This window comes from Notolabrus celidotus, chromosome 11, assembly GCF_009762535.1.
Source record: "Notolabrus celidotus isolate fNotCel1 chromosome 11, fNotCel1.pri, whole genome shotgun sequence".
NCBI classification, from domain to species: domain Eukaryota; kingdom Metazoa; phylum Chordata; class Actinopteri; order Labriformes; family Labridae; genus Notolabrus; species Notolabrus celidotus.
This window is the reverse complement of record NC_048282.1, coordinates 22,134,306-22,153,920: the sequence shown is the minus strand read 5'-3', so window position 1 is coordinate 22,153,920 and position 19,615 is coordinate 22,134,306. Positions and strand designations below refer to the sequence as shown.

Here is a 19,615-nt window from a genome sequence, read left to right as displayed (position 1 = left end):
CATCAAATCAAATCAAATCCAATCAGATATTTGCCTCTATGTACAGCTCAATATTATGCGTCTGTAGAGGTGGAGGCTGCACTTTCAGGACCGCATCTAGGAAGCAACCTGAATGAAATGCTTTGTGAGATCTCACAAAAGTTACCCAGTATCTTCCAAAACTTTTGCAAGATTTTGCAACAGTTTCTCAGGATAAACCTTGACGTTTCATGTCTCCTAAAGGACTCTATAAAGAGGGACCTTTAACAGGTGCTGCTGTTATTTTCTAAATCTGCTAAGAATGCAAATGTTCAGATTTTACCATGAATGAAAATGTTCAGATCCCTCTGCTTCATGTCTGTTGCGATCCTTTTTTCCATAACCCACCTCACTATACGTTATCTCTCCCACAATTAACCCTAAACTTAACCGCTTCCAAAATCTTAAATGTTTACAAGCTCTTAACAAGAGCATTCCCATTGATTTTCTCGTTTTAGACATTTTCCAGCAATTATATCACAAGTGGCTCATAGCATATAGGTGATACACATACACCTAATGTAGCAAATGCAACACATATACATATAAAAAAAATAAACATGTGGTAAAAAAGGTTCAAACACACAAACACACACAAAGGCTTTCCCATTTCTGCTTGTTTGTTAATCCCAGCCATGTATGGGGGACATGTGGAAGCAGCTTGCCACAGCTGATAGGAGAATTATGTGGGTTTTAACCAGCTAAATAAATAATTATGTTTGTGTAAATTCCTCAAAAGGATTTGTATTAACTGCTTTTTTTGATGGTAGCTTAGAGATGGTGAAAAGACTTGTAGCAAGCCTGCTGCCATATGGTTTTTCGAAGAGCACACAAACACACAAACAATGCCAGAGGTGTTCAAAAAAGAAAGAAAGAGAGAGGGTGGGAGGGAGAGAGAGAGAGAGAGAGGGAGAGAGAGAGAGGGGGGAGAGAGAGAGAGAGAGAGAGAGAGAGAGAGAAATTAAACTGTGCCAGAAAGGTCTGAGGCAGACAGAGTGTGTCAACGAGGGAGGGTAAGCTGGTCGCTGTCACCTCGTCCTCAGCCACCAGAACTGTCTCTTAGTGCTCAAACTGTAATCCCTTCACTTTATGACATCTGGCACTCCAAAACACCTAAATGTCCTCACTGATGTACGAAAACAAAAATGCATATACACATTGATTGAACTGTCAACTCTTCCTCTTTTGGCCTTGACCCAGTTCAAATATCAGACCAGCCTTTGCAGCAACATGCCAGGGAGTAAATGAGATGTTTAGAAAGTCCAAACAACAGGAAGAAGTTAACCTCTGATCCTGCCTCCTCTTCTCTGCCAATCAGCACAGCAGGTTAAACATCATGATGTCTGACACTGTCAATCATCCCTCATAAACGCACACATACTCATATAAATGTGTTTTAAATTAGTGCATTTGGAGCATGTTTATGCTCAATCCTAAAAATACACCAATGTTCAAAGCCAGCACAACTTTAGGTAAACACACCAGCGTGCTGCTCGTTACAGATAAGGCAATTTAGGAGGAGGGGGAAAAAGCATTCCCTTTGTACTTGAGAAAAAGCACCCGCCGCCACTTGAGAAAAAGGGAGTTTATTTACCCGCTGTGATTGAGTTTGTGCTCAGTTAAACATGAGTTTCAGTGAGAGGCAGAGTATATACAGTTTATGCCACATTGTGAGAAAGGGAAGCAAAGGCAGTCATGGACTGAAGATAAGAAGTTTGAGAGGAGGGGAGGAGAGAAAAGGGGAGAGGATCAAGAGTGTGACCAGTTGTGTGCATCCAGGATTTTCTCTAACTCTTACCCAGCTGTACTGCTCTTCAAATGCTGCACAGCTTTTCACTTCTTTCCATCCCTCTAAATCCACACAAATGTCTTCATTTCTACCAAATACTTGGCAACTTTATGACATTTTTCACTCCCACCTGTATTTACCCTCACGTCGGATCATTTCCAGAGTTGTGAGTAAGACGATACTGTGACTCCACTGCTATTTGTGCTAACACGTAGTCTACTTAAGGTGCATTTCTACCAAGAGTTCCGGGGTCTTTTAGCCCCCAGAACTACTTTACCCTGAACTAAAAGGTTCCTGTGCCCCCATTGTTGTCTGTGTTTCGACCACAGGCTGAAGTCCTGGGTAGACTGTGCAAATCAGGCCAGTGACGTATGGAGACAAAAAAAAGGTAAATGCACTACACCACTAAACCAGTAGAGGGCAGTAAAACAAAGACGAATGCCATTCATCACAGATGACACCTTAGAAGAAGACGGACAGGCAGGTATCATTATGAGCAACACAACAGTTAGCCTGTCAGCGTTGAAGAGACTCAGATCGCGCTGTTTTAGATAGTGCTATATTTCATCACAGATGGACTCACTGAATCAACACATGAGAGGAGATAAGCGCGAGCAGCAAAGACGTTTCAACGCGACTTTAAAATCCTTTTGAACTCAAAAAGCCGTGGCAGAGATCGGCCGGTGTTTTGGTTTAAACAGCGACCCTGTTAACTGCCGACTTTCAGCCGGATGCATCCCTCATAAACGTCTTTAGACGATCATTTAATATCTGATGAGGATATATTCAAATCTTAATAAAAACTAGTTTGCATTCCCAGGAACTCCCTCTGTGTTTCAACAGCTGTGTAAACTCCACAAACACTGACATGTTCAGCTGAAGGTCTCAAGTTTACAGGGTCACTTTTAAAACCATAACACTGGGAGAGACTCATTCACGGTGGGCTAAGAGAAGACTACTGTTACAAGCTGCTAAATCAAGTGAATCACAGCTTCTTCTCTTGAAAAGTACACACACATACAAAATAGATAGAACAAATAAAAACAAATTAAAGAAAGAGATATCAAGTGAATCACATGTGTGTGATGTTATTGTGGACGACGGGCCGAATAAAAACACTGCGGTTAATCTACCAATCAGACCCGTTCAGCATTGCAGACCCTGCAACCCAAAAGCCCTGGACCTTTGAAAATACTACCCCCCAAGCAGGGGCTTTTCAGGGGGGAGATTATCTACTACTGAACTAAATTTAGACCCTGGGTCGACCGGTTGAAACACACATAGTTCAGGGGTAAAGTTCCTCTGGTCGAAAAACACCTTTAGTGTCTTTTAAAATAAAATATCAGCATTACAACTGTAGAAATGTACATTACAGAATAAGGTATTCTGTTTGGGTGTTTATCTACAGACACAGGTTAAACAAAGATTACATTTTATTCCGCTTTTTTTCTAACATTGAAAGTGAAAGGTGAATTGCAGTGAGTGTTTCCCTCATATGTGGTTTTTCTGTTTGAAAGAGCAACAAAAAATATGGTCACAAATTTAGATGCAGTGCAGGGCAAAGTGTTTGAACTTTGGCCTCTGTTTTGTTAGTGGTTACCATTGCCTGTATTCTGGCCTGTCCAAATTTTACCAACCTGCTTGCATCAACTAAAGCGATACCTGGCTTGCCATTCAGCGCCTGCTCCTCTCCAAGTAAGTACAACATAAATGTGAATGTGATCAGATAAATATGGATTCAGAGTACAAAAGCTGCTGTGAATTAAAAGTTATTCAGTGTTTGAGACTTTTGAGTTCGGCCTTGGCATTTTTCTGTGTATGTGGTTGAAAATGAAATAACCATGTAGGGATGTAGAAATGAATAATAAAGAGGTATAAACGTCACTGACTCTGGTTTTGGATGTGAAAAACAATTCTCAGTAATAAAACATGCATCACAAGAGGGTCTTACCATTGTCTGTCGCCAGGAAGGTAGCTTCATAAATATTGTTTTTGACATAGACGGACTCCCGGTCGAGCATTCCCGTGGTTAGGATCTGACCATTGGTCCTGTTGATGGACAGCCAGTCTGCAGGGTCATTCAGCTTTGAATACCTGAAGGCACACACAGGTCAGATCGATAGAGGAGTTAGCTTGAGAATTTCTGTTTACAAACAATTGTGAATGTTCTCCTGAATCTATGCATAGATAGATCGCCTGCACATAAACACACTGTTAAAAATCTCAACAGCCTGCCCTTCACACAGTTTAATAGTTCATTGACTTCTCCTGTGGTGCCTGCAGCCAACAGTCAATTCCAGCTCATTTTTCACTCCTGTGTACCAGGCATTGAAGTCAATTACCTCCCTAGTTAAGCACTGCTGCCGCTGCCTGTGTGTGTGTTGCATGCGCATGTTCTTGAAAAGTGATTGCCTATGCTGAGGAATGCCAAACTGCATGACAGGGTTATATACAGTTCATGAATGTTTTAGTGCTAGTGTTTCTTCAAATGTCAGTGTGTGTGTATGTGGAGGCTGTATACAGGGGAGAGAGGATGATAGGATCTTGGAACTGATAGTCAAACAGAAAAGTGGATGTGGTTGCAGGTGGTGACACTCCCCTGGGATAAAGGGCAGCGGAGGAACATGGGGATCATCTCCAGGATTGAATCCCAATCTCCCTCTGATCTAACTGTTCTTGTTTCATGGGCTTTTGTAGCTTTGGGCTTGTTCCACACTTGCAATTCTATCTGATCTCTCTCGACCTGTGCCGCCTCAGCTCATCTCACTGTGTGCTTTTTTATTCATACATTTTCTTATCCTCCGTCTGTGTCTTCTCATCCTTGTCTCATTCTATCCGTGACACACAGTTCATCAAATGCAACCTCTCTCGGCTGCAGTCTCTCTTTTTTGCCTGCGGAACGTCATGTGTGGACACCCCCAGCTAACAAAACAAGGTTCTGCATCAATTTGATATCATTTACTGAATGCAAGTTAGGGCACTGAGGCCATGTTGCTGTGTCACATCCACGCTCGGCCTTTACATCAAACCAAATTGAATGGATCTGGCCTCAACCTTACAATCATATTAGTTGAATGCAGGGTGCTTACTGTCATTGTGCAGCCCACCTGTTTATTATCATTTAATAGCATGTGTACATCTTCTACTTAGAGGAGAATGAGAGCCTATGGGGTGGGTGGCAGTAAAGAGGAGGAGGGATTTATGGGGGAGTATAATCTTTCTCCTGCAGTGAGGACGGTGGGATTTTCCCATCAGGCAGTGGGCATGATCCCAGGCGTAGCACACTGTAGGGAAGGGGATCACAGAGATGACATTCCCACACTTCTCGATGGTTTCACACAGCCTAGCCAAGCCCACAGCCACTAACTGGCGAGCTGTGAAATCTCCACAAGAACCTCAGTGAGTCTGTCACAGTGGGAGGGGGGGATAAAAGAGTAAGGTAAATGAATGAATGGGGTGGGAAAGGAGAGAGGGACAGGGAGAGACGACATTTAGCTCTGCTTTTTTAAAACCCTGTGAGGGACTTGACTGCTACTGTTAGTGTCCAGCTGCAATGGTTAAAAATACTGACTTTCTGTGTGAGCTTAAAGAAAAAACTTGTTCCAAGGCTTTTGTCTTCTTCTGTCCAAAGTTTATAAAGGCAATTTATTCAAACAGCATGTGTTGTTTGTCAATCTGTACACATATAGATACTGACCACAAAAAAAAAAACAGTGAAACTAACTCTAACTAAAACATCAGCTGTGTTTAGCACTCTCTCAAACTTGTTGCTGCTTTTCATCTTTTTTTCACCCTGCTTCTGCTCTTGAATTCTGACCTTAAATCAGCCTAACTAGCCTCAGCAAGTTACAAATACAGTGCATACAGGTTTCTCTCTTAATCACAGCTGATCAGAGGTCTCCAGTTATAGTGGTGAGTGCTGGGCGATATTAAAAATTATGTTATCACAATAAAATATTGAGTATCAGTCAATATCGATAATTATCACGATAAATATCAAATCATTATTTCATTTAAATTCAAATGCAGATTTTTGGTCCAGAGTGAAAGTTGAAGAAATCAGACAGTTTGTTAGTTTGTATCTGGATTTTGTTTTCTGATAAACTTCTTGAATCCATCATTTCTGACGGTGCTAACAGGAAGCAGGTCTTTAGAGTAAAATTAGATTTTTAAGTTTTAGTTTAGTTTGTAATGCTTATTTTTCTCAGATTGAGGTTATTTCCATGATTTGATTTAAATTCAAAACAAAGATATATAAAGTTGTGTACTGTGTATCAGTTTAATAAATTATTGTTTTGAGTTGTGCTCTCCCCGTTAAGATTACTAAGGGTTATAGGCAGAGAGTTATTGTTTCCCTCTGTGCAGTGAATGCATCACATTCGTTCAGTGTTCAGTTGTACTCAGTTGTACTACGGTCGCGGTGGACATTAAACATGTTAGAAATGCACAGCAGAAGTTTTCTCTGTTCCTTTACCCACATCCTGAAAGTATATTTAATGAAGTGTATTAAGTTAACAGTTAACGCAGAGTCGACACAGTATCAACACAGTATCAGACTAATGACTCTGCTTTGAGCTGGTAGGTTTTAAGTTTCCTTCAGTGTCGCTGTCGCTCGTCTCAGCTGTGCTTGCTCCAAATGTCTTTAAGCCCTGTTTAGCTCTAACCCTGCGACATGATTGGCTGGTCAATGCCGTCTTCTTCTTCTGTCTAATGTTGGGTGGCAACTAGCGTTCAAGGCTCGTTAGTGCCCCCTCCATCTTAAGTGGCTTGGAAGTGTAATAACATGTTTATTTATATCAGATTTTTTTCAAACATTTTTTATATTTATATCGAGAAAAATATCTATCATGATAATTATCGCTATCGAATTATCGCCCAGCACTCGGAATGTTTGTTATAAAATGAAAACCAGACCCAGACCCTTAAAAAAAAGGAAATATACAACCACAGGGAAAATGGTCTGGTTCCTGAATCCTAGAATTATCTTACATTGGCAAGGAAGTAAATGATTTCAAGCAGACATCTTCAATCTTGCATAAATAAAATTATCTGCTATTAACTATCTGCAGAAGTAGCAACAAGAAGTAAAATGAGGAGAAAAGAAGACGAGAAGAGAAGAGAAAGATGTGGTGTGTGAGAGTGTATGCAACAGTTTTCTATAATGGCCTATAAAACACCGCCAGAGCCCATTCTTTCCCGGTCACACGGCCAGATAGCGAGAGTGACTGTGTGCTCTCTGATGATAAAAGCCATAACACAAAGGTTTGTTCACAAAGCGGAGTGTTCTGTCCACCAACACACTTTAATTAAAGTCCCCTAAACGGCCCTCTGTGCAGGTTTAATAAACCTTATATGAAGCAAATGGAGTCCTGAATGAGCAGCTCTTGCAGACCAGGCAAATTTCCAACACACTGACTAGACAATCCACTGCATTGTTATTTCTGGGCTAAAGGGAAACTCCAGCAAGGTGAAGGGCAGAATGTGCTAGGCTGTAAAACACTTTTAGTTACTTTACTTTTTCTGATTGCACCTGGTAAACAATGGGGCCTCTCCAGCCATTAGAATAATGAATGTGAAAGCAGCCACAATGTTTTTGCAACTGCAACTGGCAGGCCCCTTCACTTACTTTCTATTGGAGTGCTGTGCCAATTTTTTCCGTCATCTTGGAAAGGTGAAGAGTTCCTGTTTACTAAGGTGCTATTTTGGAATAAAAATCAGGTTAACTTTTAAATCTGTGTGAAAGTTTTTCCAATTCCTTTTCTGTGTTTTAACTCCTGAAGAATCCTCTCTACCTCAAAGTTGATCTCATTTGGGAGTTGGCTGGTGTGCATGATTAGGCCTGGCAGTTTAGTGATCTTAGCAAGCAGCAGGGAGAGGTATGACATTTATTTTTCCAGCCCCCGACCCTGAGGATGAAAAATGCATGTCTCCAGCCCAGCCAAGGCGGTTTGGGTAATCATTTATGCCCGTGTCTTGAGTCCCATGTCTCGACCTCAGTAGTCGGGTGTCTGACAGGTGATGCACGATGCCTCACTCTTCCTCTCCCTCTCCCTCCCCCTCCCCTTTTCCCTTTCCACACCACCTCCTCCCAAACCCCAACAGGACACTGTCAACCAGTCCCTCTTTTGATGAGCACCTGTCAAGTTTAAACCTTGACCTGAAGACAGCTCACCATACTTAGCTCCCTTCTGCCTCCCCCTCACAGTCCCTTAGCTCTTTTTTCTTTTTACTTTGGACTTTTACAGCTCTTTTGAAACCTTCTCCTTCTTCTCTTTACTCAGCATATCTCTGTCATCCATTTACAGGCAACACAAAGTATGGTGTCACATTTAAATGCCTTGCTCATGCATTGGGTTTGGAAGTATGCACACTCAAAACTGTTTCGTGCAGTTAAAACATTAAAAGCAGAAACTGAGTTGCAAGAATGAGCCCCTGTTTTTGTATCTCTCCAGTATATAGACAATTCAAGAGACGAAGAGAAGCAATGATTAGAGTCCTTACATAAAAAGTTGAGAAGATACCTTTTTATGGAATTGGTAAAGATCCAGGGGGATTGCTGTTGATCCTATCCAGATGGATCCAAATGAATGAAGTGCCATCTCTACAGTCCTGCTTTCTCACGTGGTGAGAGCAGAGCCAAGAGACCGGGCTTGCCTTTGTGTTAAGGAGACCGTAAAAGGCCACAGTAATTGCTGTAAAAGGCTAATTCAAGGATGTAAAGTAGAGCAGGAGTGCACAGGTCAAGGAAAACCAGGGAGAAAATCAAAGAGGTCAGAGTGAATTCAACAGGGAATTAAGAGGATGAGAGAGAGAGAACGTGAGAGAAAGGGAATATGAGAGAGAGAGAGAGAGAGAGAGAGAGAGAGAGAGAGAGAGAGAGAGAGAGACCAGCTGGTAACTTGGGTGTCGTTCTGATTTATAATGTACACCCAATTTACTCTCATTTACTGGGAAATTAGCTAAGAAATTTGTTTATATCTTTTCCCCAGAGAAAGCCGGAGGGACAGTGCTGCTGTAGAGGTAGTATTAATGTCACAGCACCCAGCCATGTTACTGGTTAGTTTTAAAATACACTCAGGTTAATTAAGTAAGACTTCCTCTAATGCAGGGGTGTCAAACATACGGCCCGCGAAAAACGGCCTGCCAGAGGTTCCAATCCGGCCCACGGGATGACTTTTGAAATTACAGAGAAGACATTAACTGCAATTTTTCAATAAAAGTAACTGCTATTTCAAATCTGTCCTACAATCAAACGGCTGACAGGGGGCACCTGAACGGCGCTCCAGGACTTTTTATTCTCAAAGTGAAGAAAAAGAATATTTACAGTTTGCATAATCCAGTGGAAATTCATAGAATGATTGGACCCCTGCATACAACACTGTCCAGCAAGCAAACTGTTCATGCTGGAGCTGAGGGGTCCATAAAGGTCAACTTTACCTTATTCATTATAGTCTATCTTTTCTTTTGCTGTAAATATTACACTCTGTGTGTCAGGTGAATTGGAAAACTGTGTGATCGCAGTTGGTTTCAGTGCTTAAAGAATATCATATTCGGCCCCACTATTACTTCTTTTCGACCAACGCAAACAGGGCTGGTTCTCGCGCTGGTCCGGAGCTGGTTGAACTCGCGATCCAACCCGGCACCCGTTTGAATAATTGTGTTTCATATTGTATCATATCGTCTTGTATTGTATCACATTGTATAGTATGGTATTGTGTCATATTGTATATCCTTAAATTGCATTGTATCATGTGGTATTGTGTCATTCATGGAATTGTGATTGAAAACTGAAAATTGAAAACTGGGAGACACTGTGTTTTCATCTTGGTGCTGGTTTGGCAAGCATTCTACTAAAATGTTTTAATGTGGTATTACAGTAATGTGGTGTATTATGAAGAGCACATAAGTCAGCATCAGATATGAGTTCTGGGTGATGGACGGGTCAAACAAACATGAGACTTTCATTCAGCAACTCAGGATTCAATTCTCAATTCAAATATATAGTCAATGAATCAATGTTGATCTCCTCTATGAACCGTACTTCTTTTATTGTTCCTGATCTTCCTTATTTACATAACATAGATTATGTCAGTGATGTCAAATATGCTCTACCTGATTACTAACTGGTGTACATGTGTGTGTAACTATTAAAATCAAACAATGATTTCTTTCTTAAACCTTACCAAACTGTTTATCAGCCTAAGCATACAAATTATAAAAGTATTTTTTTGTGTGACTGAACATAACCGAGTTTGAGGTTCCTTCACAGTGCTGACGTGTTGATGATTAAAGCTCCTGTGAGGAGTTTTTAGCTTGTTATGAAAAAGACTGAAATTAACAGTGATGCTTCTCTCTGACCTACAGAAGCAGAGGAGACCATCAGCAACAAGACTGACAGTTTCTTTATTGTAATTTTCATTGCCTGTAACAGCTGCGAGGGGGTAGGTGTCGGAGCAGATGATTGACAGAACGCTGAAGAAACAGATTATTTTTAACTTTTTTTTCTCACAGCAAGGATTCTCAGTGAGTGATACATGTGACTGTTAAAAGAGAGCAGGATGAAAAAAAATACTACTTACAGCAGAAAGATAAGAGGTAACATGTGGGTTATCTAACACAAACAAAGTTCCTCTAGGGGCTTTGATGCATGTCAAATAGTGAGGAAAATTATATGTTATTTACTGGGGCGGCTGGAGGAGTTTTCTCCAGGGGGGGCTATAACTCCAAAATAGCAAGCAAACATGTACTAAGGTATCACACCACAGAACTTGACACAGTCTATTATTTTAGATAGGATGTGCCTGTTTTTGTCAACCTCCTCATTGTGCTTACGGATCCCTATCCTGCAGCCTTTATCAAGCTGACATGAAATGTTTATTTTTCCAAACATGGCTAGACAGTGCATTTTCCATGTGGATCCCAGTTTGTTCATGCTTCTTTGTCTTTTCTGAAAAGTGCTTCAAATCAGTAGCACCTGTCTTAATCCATGCTGGGTCAGATCCTGACGTTTGAAAAAGGAGGCAGGGAAAGCAGAATAAAGCATTAGCCTCACTACATGCAGTTAGCCAAGCCTTGTTGCTAAACCAGGTCCTGGAAAAAAAACAGGGGTCTCATTTATAAAGGTTGCTTACGCACAAAACGGGGCCTGAGCTTGTGATTTATAAAAAACAAACTTGACGTGAAAATGTGACTGCCAGTAAGCTAACTCTGACCCAGGCGTACATACATTTTAGAGGCAGGGGGAAATTGGCGACGCAGTTGGTGAGAGGGAGAACTGAAGTCAGATTATATTTTGATGCCTTTTACACATTTCATTCATTGAATAAGAACATATTAACAGACCCGCGTCACCATCATCACTAAAATATGCATATTCTATTTGAACGTGTGTTTGTTGTGAGTTGTTTCCAATAAGCTGTCATTAAAAGATAAAAGCGTGTCTTAAAGTTCATCAAATATTTCATCAGCTTTGTCTCACCTTTACATTCCTCTGAGGTGTAGAGGAAACACATGGGCCGTATCCTAACGTGTTCGTCGGGAGGTAAAAAACAAAGTTACATCAGGGGACGTAAATCAGTCGCGGAGCAAAGTAACAGTCATGTTTTCAATGTTTCTAATGCTGTGCAGAGTCACTATGTGTAGTTATACTTTTAAAAAAGACTGCTGTACGACGCACACGGAGCGCACAGACACGGCCCCGGCTGCCTCACACACTGATCACATCTTCATCACCTGCATGTGTTTACTGTGTTAATGAGAAAAGTGTGGAAGTAAAGTCATGCCCGGTTCTCACAGTTATTATCTTACATATCATAATCAGTCAAAGCGCAGGCCAAGCTGCCCGTGATGAAACCAGCACATTAAAACTTATATTCACGGATCAAACTTCTGTCAGATAATATCAGAGAGGAGATCTCTGAATGACGTGAGCTCTCTGTAATGTGAAATAAAAAGTCTGTGTCCTGTAAACATGAAACACTGCAGTGAGACCTGTGCGTAATGATGAATGATGGATGCTCTGGCACTGCTGACGGATACACGCTGCAGCGACGTGGAGTCACTCGATATTTTTATTTTTATTTTTATTTATTTTGTGTCCCTCCTGCAGAGAGAAAACAAACAATAAGTGCTCTCTGAACTCCGCTTCATTCCCGAGGATCACGGTTTGTGTGTCAGAAAACTTTATTTTCTCTGTCTTCCTCTCTGTTGTTGCTGTGAGAACCTTTGATCTTCTGGCTCATTTGTATGCATGTTCATTCATAACGTGCTTTGCATTGACCGTATATGGTTGAATGTGGGCATGAAAAGGGCGGAATACAAGGCTGATCTACGAGCGCATATCTCCAGGTGGTTTGTGATTTATAAACGGAATATTGCGTAAAGTTTGCGTGCGAACGGTTTTATAAATCAGAATTATTTTTGGCGCACGCCATTTCCGGGTTTTCGGAGTACGTACTCTTTTAGTAGGGATTCTACGCACTCTTTTATAAATGAGACCCCAGGTGTATTGTCTCCCTCTGTCTTCAGACTTCTGATTAATGGTGATGTTCGGCTTATCAAGTCCGCGCTCTTTCACATCGAGCTTCTCCTGGTACGTTCTCCTCTGAAAAGGTGATGTTTTAAGTGATTTCACTGAATTATTTCATTTCTCTTTCTCCATTCTGCATCTCTGTCCAATCGCCTCCAACTCCCCCGGCTCAACCTGTCAATCAGCCGCACTTATGACAGATGGCTGTGACGTCGGCTCCATCCAGCTGCATTCAGCTCTAACATGCTCCTATCTCTTGTATTGAAGAGGAGCTACTGCGCATGTACAACTTTTAACGAGAGTCTATGGACAAAGATTTAGCGCCCAGGGCGAAAACACGTCACCAATCAGACATCACAGATGAACCAAACAACTTTACTCATCATTAACTATATGATATTTATCTTGCTCATCTAAAAAAATATATAAATACAGTTCAGAATATTATTTTATTATTTTATTTTCATTTCATTTTTTTTATGTCTGGTAATGTGGTGGGTGGTGGGGCGGCGCCTTTGCACCCTCCATTGGCCAGCCACCCCTGGTTATTTATCAGGCTTTGTTTGGAAAGGTAACCTAATGTTATGTAATATCAACACTAGATGAGTGCCTAGATGGTCATTTTGAAGCATAGAGCCACAAAGCTAGCTGCTGTATGTCACCGTCTGTATGTATGGGAGTAAGAATGTATCTTTATGTGTTTGCTACATCAATACACAACAGAGGAAACCTTAAAGTGTGAAAGACTGTGCTGCAGTCACTGCTACTTTTAGTTTGAAAGCAGGTTTTGAGGAACGGCCTGCTGGTCATTTAAAGGTTGGTTTACATTTAAGACCCAGAGAGGCTTAGCATGGAGGAAAAACACTGCAGGTGGACATTATGCTGTGTCAGGTGTTTGGGTCTGAGCCAGCTGTTCTCTTTATTCTTCCCCCTCCTTCAATCTCTACTTCTCTCCATCTCTTATGCTCCCTCTCTCTCTCTGTGTGAGTGTGTGTATGTATGTGCTCATGCAACCTGCAGAAAGCACACACTTCTTATTACCCCAGAGGCTATTGCTCCCCATTAACCTTACCCTCACTACCCAGAGTTCTTCACTGGCTCATAAACTTCGCACACTAAGACTTTGAGAGATGGTTGATGCCAAAATATAGTACCCTTGTTGAACTCTGACCCGTAACTACTGACATGGAACCTATCCAAGAGGCTTTTTAGCCTGCTGTTAGTGTATATGGAGGGATTTCTGCCAGGCTCTTACTTACAATTTAGAGTGCAAGATTTAAAACTTTTCTGGGTCTTGAGACAAATTGAACTTATCTTATCAGATTTAAAATGATTCTGCACCAGAGGAAAATTAAACTAAGGGCTTGCTATTGAAATGTCAGAACTTGCCCTTTATGGAGGCTCATTCTTCAGCAGGATCTATTGTGTTCCCTCAGTACCTGATTGTCTGCTGCATCTGTAGTCGGTCTGGATCTGAGGCGGAGAAGGTCGTCAGGCTGGTGCCAGCAGGGACGCCCTCCTCAAAGCGGATATGTTTGGGGTTTGTGGGGAAGTAAGGGGGCTCGTTGACGTCCTGGACAGATATGGTGACGCCGGCGGTGGACTGGAGTGAGGACTGGATGCCGCTGGCTAGGTGGGCCTGGTTTGACACCACCACGGTCAGCATGAAGGCGCGGTTCATCTCGAAGTCTACTGGCTGTGGGAAGGGAGTTAATGACAGATTGTGAGAAGAGGGGATCAAAATGAATCCACATCATACACTGTTTCTCTTTCATTCAAACATCAATCAATCAATCTTTAAATATATAGTGCTAAATCACAAAAAAAAATTCCCAAGACTCTTTCCAAACAGAGCAGGTCTAGACCGTACTCTATGTTATATTACTATCAAAGACCCAACATCAAGACAGGACAAGATCCAGAAGCAGGACTGCAGTATTTAGCGAGTGACAGCGGCAAGGAGAAACTTCCTTTAACAGGCATAAACCTTGAGCAGAACCAGACTCATGTTAGACAGCCATCTGTCTCAACTGTGTTGGGGTTTGGAGGAGGGACAGAAGGAGATGATAGTGATGAGTTGGATATTAGTAGTCGTAGCATACATGTAATGGCCATTTGCAGTAAAAAACTCAAAGAATATACAAAGTATCAAACTCAAACTTTAACTAAACATAATCAAAGGGTCACTGATGCACCGTGGGGATGTAGTGTATGCAGGCAAAAGAAGTCCAATGTTCATGCAAAAGTTCAGCGGTTTCCAATGGTTTATTTTTGATGGCAAGCAAGCAAACAAGAGGAACAAAGAAAATCACGGCTCCTGCTGCCTCTCTTGCACTGATGTAAAAACATAGGCCCACCCAGGTGCATGCTGGCCTTCTGCCACCTACCTACCTAAATAACCTCAGGTGCCCACAGTTCCTAATTACAAAACAAACAAAAACAAAAACAAAAAATCTAAATATACTACACAAATGACTAGCAAAAAATATATCCCCAAAATCTTACTCAAATTACCTATAAAAAGAAAAGTTTGGATAAATACTACTTGTTAATTCTAAATTACGTAAACAACCAAATACAAAAAATAAACATAAAGCTCCAACAATATATAGGCAGATGATCATGAAATCCAGCATGTGGTTCAAAGTACGTACCAATACCCTATTGTTTTTTTTCTTTTGCCAATATTGAACTTTAGAATATTCACATTTGTGCTTTTCTTTTTTAATTCCTTTGTCAGTTTCACATATTCAACATAATTGCAAAATAGTAGATGCAGCATTTAAGTAACTGAAAGTATTTATACTATTGAAACAACAAAGGGCAACACTACCACAAATAAAAGTCTCAAAATAACCACTTCTGCAACAGCTTAAAGCACACAGTGTAAATGGTGTTTGCTCAAATGAAGAACAGAATGAATACAATTTTTTTTAAATCTCAGGTTTAATTATGTTGAGTGTGTTTATTATGTCTTTTTAAAGTTATATTTTTAGGCTTTTACACCTTTATTTTATAGAGGAGAGGACAGTGGATAGTGTAGGAAAGTGGGAGACAGTGGGGGAATGACATGCGTGAAAGAGGCCACAGGCTTAATCCGAACCCGGGCCACCTGCTACATGGGCGCGCAACTTAACCATTAGGCTTAAGTTGGACTTAAGTCCGTGCCCTATTGTGTCTTTTAACAAATCATTTAATGATACTTTTTCTATGAAAAAGGTTGAACGGTTTTTGATTTCTAAAATAACTTTTTCAGTATTCATTCTCCCTTTACAGATAAAGAGAACAGAGAGTGGAGTATATTCTCCTTGTCCTTTATGGTCACTGATTATTAGTGCTGTAAGTAGCATTATTATCATTATTGCTTTTTACAGGCACACCATGTCAAGTGCTGAAGCATGGGGGATGTACTATAAATATTATGCTCATTAAAGTGTTACAACCCCTGTCAACATTTCTCTTTTTGCCAGGGGAATATGCGCTGAACCTTGTTGATGATAAAGGACACAATAAATGAGCAGATGCAGTGTCAAGTGGTCCCCTGATGAATGGGACCCATATTCTCTCTAAACAACTCCCCAACACACATAAACATGCATACACACACCCTGAGAGGAGGCAGCGGGGCTCGGTTTATTCATAGGGGCTGTCATGGTGCAGTGAATGTGTGTGTTTGTGTGTGTATGTGTACTCTACAGGGGTTTTGCTGGCTGAGCCTAAACCAGAGTGACAGTTCTGTGCTCTCCTAATGAAGACTACACGATGAGGTTCAAATGACAACAACAAGCAAGGAAATGAAGAACAGAATGAATACACTGCTCGCAGGTACTGCTGCCACACTTGGAAGTGGGTGGATGATGATTACCGTCAAAAGTCTTGCGTCTGTGGTGTTTGATGGTGATGTTAATGACTGTGAACACCACAGTGTATAGCATTTGCTGACTGATATGAGAGGACAGTTTCTCAGCACAGTTAAAAAAAAAAAAGTGTTTATAAACATGCAGCTTTGTTGATGGGGGCACTCAAGCTGCTTTCTCCTGTACTTAGATATGAGTAAATATAAGCACAGGGTGTGTATTCGTGTGTGACCCCATGGTGCACTGGGAACAAATTTACAGGCAAACCATGCTCAAGGCCCTTTGATATACAGCCAGTGGTATTCCGAGCACAAGGAGGTCGAGAGTATAGCTGTAGGCTACATAAAACACATATACACACTCAGACACACACACACCCTGAGGGGAGCCAGAGGGGTGAGAGGTCAATAACACTGCTTCCATCTTTTGCCCATGAGCCATCCCATCTTACATTTCTCCTGTATCGCTTCACTCGTTCTACTCTTTTCCTTTTACTTAATTTGTTCTGCTGGTTTCAAACTCCAACCCCACCACGCGTCTTACCACTGCCCATCCTTCGCCCGCCCCCAGCCTCGCTCTCTGAGATTTATAACCTCTGCAGTCTCCAGCACTCAATCCTCCAGAATCTCTCTTTGTCTCCCTTCTCTCCTCCTCTCTTCCTCCCTTGTCATCTTACGTGTTTATCACAAGCTGGTGCAACCCAGGCATAAATCCCAGAGTTCAAATGAAGTAAACTAAAGTTAAAATATACATAGTAGTAGAAACCCCACAGTTACTACAAAAGAAGCTTTGTCACTTTAAGAGAGTAATGTTGTCATAGTTAAGTAGAAACATTAATGTTATGATAAAATAAGCTATGTCATTTAAGAAAGTCACGTTATGGTAGTTTTTTGTAACGTATGTCCCTCAACAAATGAAAGACCAAGCAGCAACCTCCAGTCTCAAACTATGAAGCCCATGTGGAAGTGTTATAAACTGCAATTCATCGAGAATCCGCTTGAGGCTGACTGCAGAAACACCGGAAACCACACACACACCAATTCAAAAAAGACAATCTTTGCAGCATTAATAAACATGCTTACAGCCTGGTTAAAAAAACGGCTTGGCTCTACGTAGCTAATTTCTCTATCGGCACATGGCATGATTTTTTTTCTAACACGTCGGTTCAGAAAATATTAAGATTACAAGTTTTTGTCCAAATAAGTACATGACTGACTTGACTCCCGGACGGGAACACATAGCTGTTCACTAGGAGGCTCAAACTCCACCTCTTTATGTAACACTATGCCTGGTTGAGTTCAGCATTTCCAATATGGCTGCCGCTGCCGATTGGCTTCAAATAGTGCTCAGGAACAGTTGGGTGATGTCACAGATACTACATCCAATATTTTATACAGTCTATGGGTAAGACACACTATCTTCTATGATTTATGTGTGTTCTTGTTACCTTCCTCTAATGGGTCAATTTAGAGACACATCACATTTCTTTAATTATGATTGGTCAAGGGGCGGGACAGAAGAGGAGAGCAAAAGAGGAGTAGCGAGAAAAGGGGGAAGAAAAACGTGCTCTCTGACTAGCCATGAGCTAAACATCTGAGTTAAGTGTTGGATAAAGCGAATGATAGTAAGGTGCTAAACAGCTACCCGTTTTATTTAGTATATGTCGTTTGAAAGGTAACTGTAACTTCCTCTGCTACTGCTTGTTAGCCCGAATTCTAATTCTGTGCTCGCGAATGTATGGATAGAGGAGCCGCTGCTTAGCACCAGACAGTGCGTCGTGGGACTGTTACAGAGGGAGACCCGAGGTTTCCCTCCTGCATTGCCTTTCTGCGGTTTTCCTGGACCATCCTTCATTGCCACGGCTGAGAGCGGGTGGTGACATTGCTTCAGTGCCACCGAGAGGAGGTGCGGACGTTTGTCGTTCATTTTAATGCCAGCTCTTGTTATGTTTGTGTGGGCCCATATTCAAGTTTTAATAGTGTATTAATGTGTTCTAATGGATTTAAGCACTTAAAGTGAACTAGTTATAGTGGGTTATTTCTTTTGGTCAGTTTATATAGTCTCTAGGTATTTTGATGACCCAATAGATAAGTATCATAAGAGTTTTTATTCGGTGGCTCAAGAGTGCCATTAGTCAGGTTAAAAGGGGACTTGCCTATAATTTCATTAACCTCGTGGTAATTTTTCTAATACTCTAAATGAGTGATGAGAGTGTGTTTTTTTTATTATTTAAAAAAAAAATATATATATATCTTTTTATTTATTTTTTTGAGCCCTTTTGCCTTTTTTTATATATTTTTTTTATAGGACAGCTGAAGAGAGACAGGAAACGTGGGGAGTAGAGAGCGGGGGAAGACATGCAGGAAATGGTCGACCGGCCAGGAATCGAACCGGCGACCCCTGCGGCAAGGACTGTAGCATCTGTACGTGGGGCGCTTAGACCGCTAGGCCACCAGCGCCCCATGAGAGTGTGTTTTGTTTGTTTTCATTTACTGATAAGTAAATACATTGATATTTGTCAATAAATACTTTCAAAGGCATATTTACCTCTTGGTCAGTTTAATGAATAAGGATATCTAAAAAATGGAACATTGAAAGTGTTTTAAAGGTAAAACATGTCATCACACTAGATTAAGTTAATTCATGTAAGCGAGGTCAGGTAGGTTTTAATACAGGACCTATAAACTTAAAGGAGCATTAATAGTAACGATATTAACGTGTGTTCTAAGAGAAAAACCCAGGGCGCTGTATCTCCGACTAGTGGACACATAAGAAGCGCTACACTGTGATTTACATGTCTTAATGACTCATTCAAAACAAGTGGCTCTGTTTGTGTGTTTCTATGCAAGCTTGTTTGTCTACAGAGTTTATAGCCGTGCGGCAAAATGGGAATGCGTCTCACGAACTCCCCAGAGAGCAGTGTAAATGTGTGACATGTCCTGGTTAAGACCTCAGCCCTTGTTTTTCCAGGACCTCCCAGACCCCTCATGGGAGTTTGTTGCTGGGTGTCAATTTCATCCTAGATGCTTCAATAAGAATATGAATCACAGATTTATGGCCTTCTTACTGCATCCTGACTTCACCTACTGGTTTTCAGATGGGGACCACACCGGGATCCCTTATTCCAGAGCGAGCAGAAGCCCCTCTGTTTACATGTTGAGACCGTTTATTTCTTGTTTTTCTTCTCCCAGGGGGTGTCCTGTCTCTCATTTTATGATTTCTTGATAACCTCCCATGGGTCTCCATGGACGCTTACGGCTACCCGGCTGCCTGCTGAATTTTACATCAGGGAAGAGCGAGGAATGGATTATAAAAGGCAGTCATCTAGAGATAATGAAGAGAAGCAAAATGCCAATGCTCATTGCTCAGGGTGCTGTGGGAATTACATCGAGATGTTATTGCTACTTTTTAAACATTATTGTA

General features: G+C 41.3%; 1 protein-coding gene across 1 annotated transcript in view; it reads right to left on the bottom strand.

Annotated features, from left to right (window-relative positions):
* LOC117821268 (cadherin-4-like) overlaps positions 1-19,615 on the bottom strand; it is a 334,441-nt gene that overhangs the window by 17,375 nt on the left and 297,451 nt on the right. Inside the window, exons 12-13 of the mRNA XM_034695419.1 lie at positions 13,775-14,031; positions 3,759-3,901 (exon numbers count right to left, since the gene is read on the bottom strand). Coding sequence (XP_034551310.1) covers positions 3,759-3,901; positions 13,775-14,031 — 400 coding nt within the window. The remainder of the gene's footprint in view (positions 1-3,758; positions 3,902-13,774; positions 14,032-19,615) is intronic.